We start from the raw sequence: 5,577 nt of genomic DNA on the forward strand, positions 1-5,577 counted from the left end.
TATAGCATGAGTTTTTGTTTTTCCCTCAACTATACTAAATTTTACTAAATTAACGAAAATTGATATTCATAAATATTGATAAAATCACAGTAATTTTATAAGCTCTAGGAATTTTCTAATCTACAACATTCCGAAACCCTTTATGTTAGGATAAATTATGATATTTACATTATGTTTTTCCATTAAATTCGGTGATGTTTAAATGCCTTTAAATGCAACACATATTCACTGCGTATGAATTTACAAGTAATTTACATAAGCAGTCCTCAAACAGTGATTTCTATGTTATCTGAAAAAATATATTTTATAAATGTTGTCAAAACACCATGTTTTACAGTTTTCAACAAAAAAGTTGACTTTATTATTGAAAACAAAATTTTAAGAGTTATTTTTCATGGATTATATTTTCATGCTCGTCGATTCATCTCAACAGTCTATTTGAAAACCAGTTTAAACCGGTTTCATAAACAGCTGTTCTTGCTAATTTACTCCCTCCGTTATATGTAATTTATATCAATTTATTTAAGTAAATAATTGATGTCATCGGTAAGGGAATGTAAATATAAACATTAAAGGATTTATCTTTGACGTCGTCGTGTCAATAACTGCCGTCAGGTGAGCAGACAAATTATCATAACGCGCTAACGCGCGTTATTCAATTTGTCTGCTCACCTGACGGCAGTTATTGACACGACGACGTCAAAAATAACTCATTCAATACTATATTAAAATATGTTAAGAGGATGACTTAATAAATGAATTACTTGTTTTGAGCATGCGCAGATAATTGGTGATAAAAAAGTATGATGGCGTTTGAGTGCTGACATTCATGATTTAAAATTAACCAACATCCGATACTTTACATTAACACACTTTGGTTTTAATGTTTACATTCTGATTGCATGAAATACTCTGGCATAACAACACATTCTGACATATGCTACACTCTAATATTCGTGAGAAACTCCATGAGATGCACTTTGATACATTGACCACTATGACAGTATGACACACCTTGACACTAAAGATAAGGGATGGAACTATTTATCAAACTGCAGTAAATGATAATTGCACAATAGTATACACTATGACACCATGATACACTCTAACGCTTAAGGATGAAACAATTTACCAGTATATAATTGCACTACATGATAACCTATGATGCTCTGATACAATTGAACATTTTGATCTAAAATGAAAGTTATGTACATGAAATTACACTCATGAAACACTATGGCACTCTTTTGATACACTTTGACGAACCATAACAATTTTATCCAGGGCAATGCACTTTTCGATCAGTAAAGCAGACACTTTAATTTCGACTATAACCATTATTTGACCGAAAAATAAAAAAAGAAGGAATATCTAAATTATAAACCGATTCCTTTTTGAAAACCATTTATTACTCATTTACCTCGTATTACACCGCCGAAACACTAAATAAGTGTAGAGTCAAGTGAAGGGAGGTGCGTGGCTGATGGGAGCCACCTTTTAGGTAAAAAAATCATTATTATGGTTGTTTAAAAATTACAACATTTCGCATTAAAAACTTAGATATGAAAATTGCGGACCATATTGTTTTAATTATAAACATGTATAGATAACGTTATACCTTACACTTACATATGTGTATGCTTGCTTTATCAACAATGTTTATCCCACATCAATTTTTGGAACCACTCTTATATATCCGAGATTTAAATATTGTATTGGAAAAATGTGTAGAAATATTACATGATTTTGTTTATATTACTAATTGATAATTCAAAATTAGATTGGCTTAGATGTATCATAGCGAACAATTAATATTCCATGTCCCAAGGGTTAAGTCCTTCAATTAGCTGTCAAAAGTTTATACAAATTTTCACTTTTCAAATGTTATATCTATCTTTGACAAGTAAACTAAACAAACGTAAGTTATAAATTGTAAAACGACATGATACCATAGTTAAATTTTGTTTTAAGTATACTCTATGATATTCCTTACAACTATACTGTATATATTAAGAATTAACAAACAACAAAAATATTTTGAATCATTGAATTAATTATTTAATTTTCAGAGAGAGTGAGAGAGAGAGAGGGGGCAAAGATAGAGAGAGCATTATAGGAACTGTATTATATTTGAATGTTAATTCACGTTCCAGTTAGTTCAAAACCAATGGAAGTCAACAGTTAGGTTGAGAATGAAAATAAGGCCAGAAACGACAAAACAATTTGAAATACACACTGTTTGCATAACAGAGTTAATGCTAAATAAGTGTAATAAAAATACATGTATCAAATAAAGAAATTTATATACACATGTATATATTTTTTCTCATCCAAGGCGCACCACTCTTTCTTAATTACTGTATATATACAATTTTACGTATATATTTCTTACAAGTACTTCTCATAGACTACATGCATCTTGGTCGAAAGATAAAAAGAGGTCAAATTAGTAATAAAAATCAAATAGATCATTTTTTCTTCTACGTAAAACATTTGTCTAACGTAGTTTTATTACCAAAAGACCAACAACAATCAAAAGCTATTCATAACGAAAGATTCATAACACTAATAAAAATCGACTAGTAATATACCTAATTGAACATCGAATTCAAATCTTCTGATCATCAGATTAAAAACCGTGTGAAGATTCCAGAATTATTGCTATAATTTATGATAATAACGAGCGACCTGACAGTCCATGTAACAGTCCATCACACATCAATAAGCGATCAAAGTTTATCCACCTCCAGTGTCGCCCGGCCTTTTTGCTCTGTCCACTGTGACATAATTTGTAAAAAGGTATATAAAGCAGGCCACTTCAGGACAAAATCATAAACCTCTTATTCCAGACTTTTTTTTTACAGATCTAGAATAGCCATTCAAGGTAAGAGATATTCGTTTCGTTTTTATTCTTTTTTCACAATACTATCTTCCACTAAAAAATAAGTCACCAATTAATGGTATTTTAAAGGAAAATTAACGTTGATTTTCTTTTTTTTAGATGAGACCCCAAACTCTGGCTCTGCTTTTTGCACTTGTATGCTGTAGTGAAGCCATACCAAAATCCATGAAATATTACAGTACGTTTATCTTTTTATATCATTATTTTGGTTCATATGGGAATGCATTCTATGCTTCAGATTTTACCTCTCATTTCTTACTTATTAAGAAAAACACTCTCGTATGTCATCACCAATGGGAGGCTCGATGATGGCGTCAGAACCCACCATGGCTATGCAGGACTCTATTATTCCGGCATCCTCTATGGGTAACAATATGGCTACCAATGCAATGGCAAACGCAATGGCCAATGCTATGACGTCACCTTCCGCCGAGATGACGGGAACAATGAATCCGGCCAGCGCCATGATGAGCGGCTCTTCAACACCCCTCCTAAGAGACGCCGCTCAGCTAGCCATGATGACAGGTACATCTATGCCCGTGATCACACAAATGATGACAACATCACCCACGATGCGCACCGTACTGTCCATGATGTCAAAACTAGCAGAAAATGTGATGAATTCCAGACGCATGATGTCAATGATGTCCCAAATGATGTCAACAAACCCCATGATGTCCTCAAGTCCCATGATGTCTATGGCATCCACTAACCCTATGATGTCTGCCATGTCATCAACTAACCCCATGATGTCTTCCAGTCCATTGATGTCATTGATGAGCCCCATGTCAGAAACCATGTCTCCTTCCATGATGTCCATGACATCTAGTCCCATGATGGAAGCCATGATGATGCCGTCCAGTTCAATGATGCAGGGCAATTTCTTCACACCAAGTGCAAGACGAGCCATGAATAAATACAGCTACAGTAAATATTACTAAGATTCTGCTTAGTGTTGAAATGATAATGTTTTGATGTATGATTGTGAATGAGAGAGTTAAATTATATTGACGAAACTGTTATTCGACAGTATCTTAATAAAAGACGTGTTTGAATGTAAATCACGAGTTTTTGTTTTTCCCTCAAATATACTGAATTTTACTAAATTCACGAAAATCGATATTCACGAACATTGATAAAACACAGTACTCTGATAATTAAGCTCTGAAGATGTTCTAAAAACTACAACATTCTGAAACCCTCTGACTCTATGTAAAGATAACGTATGTTACAATATGTTAAGGGAATGACTTAATGAATGAAATACTGGTAAGATTTGAGCATGCACAGAATAGTATGTGATATAAAGTATGATTACGTTTGAATACTCACACTCATGAGTTAAAATTAACGGGCATCCGTGACTTTACGTTAAAAAACTTTGGTTCTAGTGTTTACATTCTCATTGTATGGAATACTCTGGCATAACAAACCACTCTGAGATATATGCTACACTCTAATAGTATGGAACTCCATGACATATGCATTGGCATACACAAGATGCAATGATGCAGCCTGGCACCATGATATACATCTATGATACATAACTTACACTATTTGTACTTAACCTATACTCTGACTCGGTATCACATTCTGACACATTACTTGACTTTATAAAATTCAGACACTTTGCTACACGTTGACCTAATGTCGCATTTCAATACGACAATTAATATTTCTTTGACTTATGACTATGATACACTTTGATACACCTAGTACTATGATACTCTCTAAAAGTGCAATGCACTATCGCGCACTTTAAACGGATAGACCCCTGTAATCATACGGCGCACTCTCGCAATACGAACCACTTTGGTAAATTTTGACGTTAGAATATGAAATGAACCACTGTGATACTATTCCACACCTTGACACTAAGGATAAGGAATGAAACTATTTATCAAACTGCAGTAAATGATAATAATATTGCACAATAGTATCAACTATGACACCATGATACACTCTAACGCTTAAGGATGAAACTATTTACTAGTATATGATTGCATTACATGATACACTACATTGCTCTGGTACAACCAAACACTTTTATCTAAAATGAAAGTTATATCATGAAACACTTTGGCACTCTTTGACGAACCATGACAATTTTATCCACTGCAATGCAATTTTCGATCAGTAAAGCAGACATTTTAATGTCGACTTTAACCATTATTTGACCGATTTGTTAGTAGATAACCTGGGCTGATTTTACCAGGGTTCCGTCTTGTCTGATTTACAAGTAATATAGGTTATAGGTACACATCTAGATAAATCTGGATAAGCAAGTCCTATATTAACCTTTTGTATTTCATAAGTCTGTGGGCTATTTCGCCAATTTCTGAAATGTAGCCAAACATTTGATAATAAAAACAGAAATCCTGTAAATATTTTTATTCACATACATGTACATATACCATTTACATATGATTGAAACACCATTCACTCGTGTATACTCTTGTCGATCATTGAAGGCTTTGCAACGAAGAGCGTATGCACGCCCAGAAATTTTAAAAGTAAAGGTCCTCTGAAACCAACTTAGTAAACCATAATGAATTCATTTTCATTGCCAGGATTTTTTGTTCTTCCCTAAAAAAAAACAAACTAACAAAAAAAAACCAAAAAAACTAAAACAAAAACAAACAAAAAATCCCCCAAAAATGAAGAACAAAAAACAA

At 33.1% G+C, this 5,577-nt stretch overlaps 1 protein-coding gene across 1 annotated transcript; it reads left to right on the top strand.

Annotated features, from left to right (window-relative positions):
* Positions 1–2,836: 2,836 nt before the first annotated feature.
* On the top strand, positions 2,837–3,957 carry LOC128190267 (uncharacterized). Its single transcript, XM_052862256.1, has 3 exons — positions 2,837–2,884; positions 3,002–3,080; positions 3,170–3,957. Exons 2-3 carry the CDS (start codon positions 3,002–3,004, stop codon positions 3,841–3,843), a joined length of 753 nt encoding a protein of 250 aa, XP_052718216.1. The 5' UTR covers positions 2,837–2,884; the 3' UTR covers positions 3,844–3,957.
* Positions 3,958–5,577: the final 1,620 nt, after the last annotated feature.

The sequence above is a fragment of the Crassostrea angulata genome, chromosome 6, assembly GCF_025612915.1.
Source record: "Crassostrea angulata isolate pt1a10 chromosome 6, ASM2561291v2, whole genome shotgun sequence".
Taxonomy (NCBI): domain Eukaryota; kingdom Metazoa; phylum Mollusca; class Bivalvia; order Ostreida; family Ostreidae; genus Magallana; species Magallana angulata.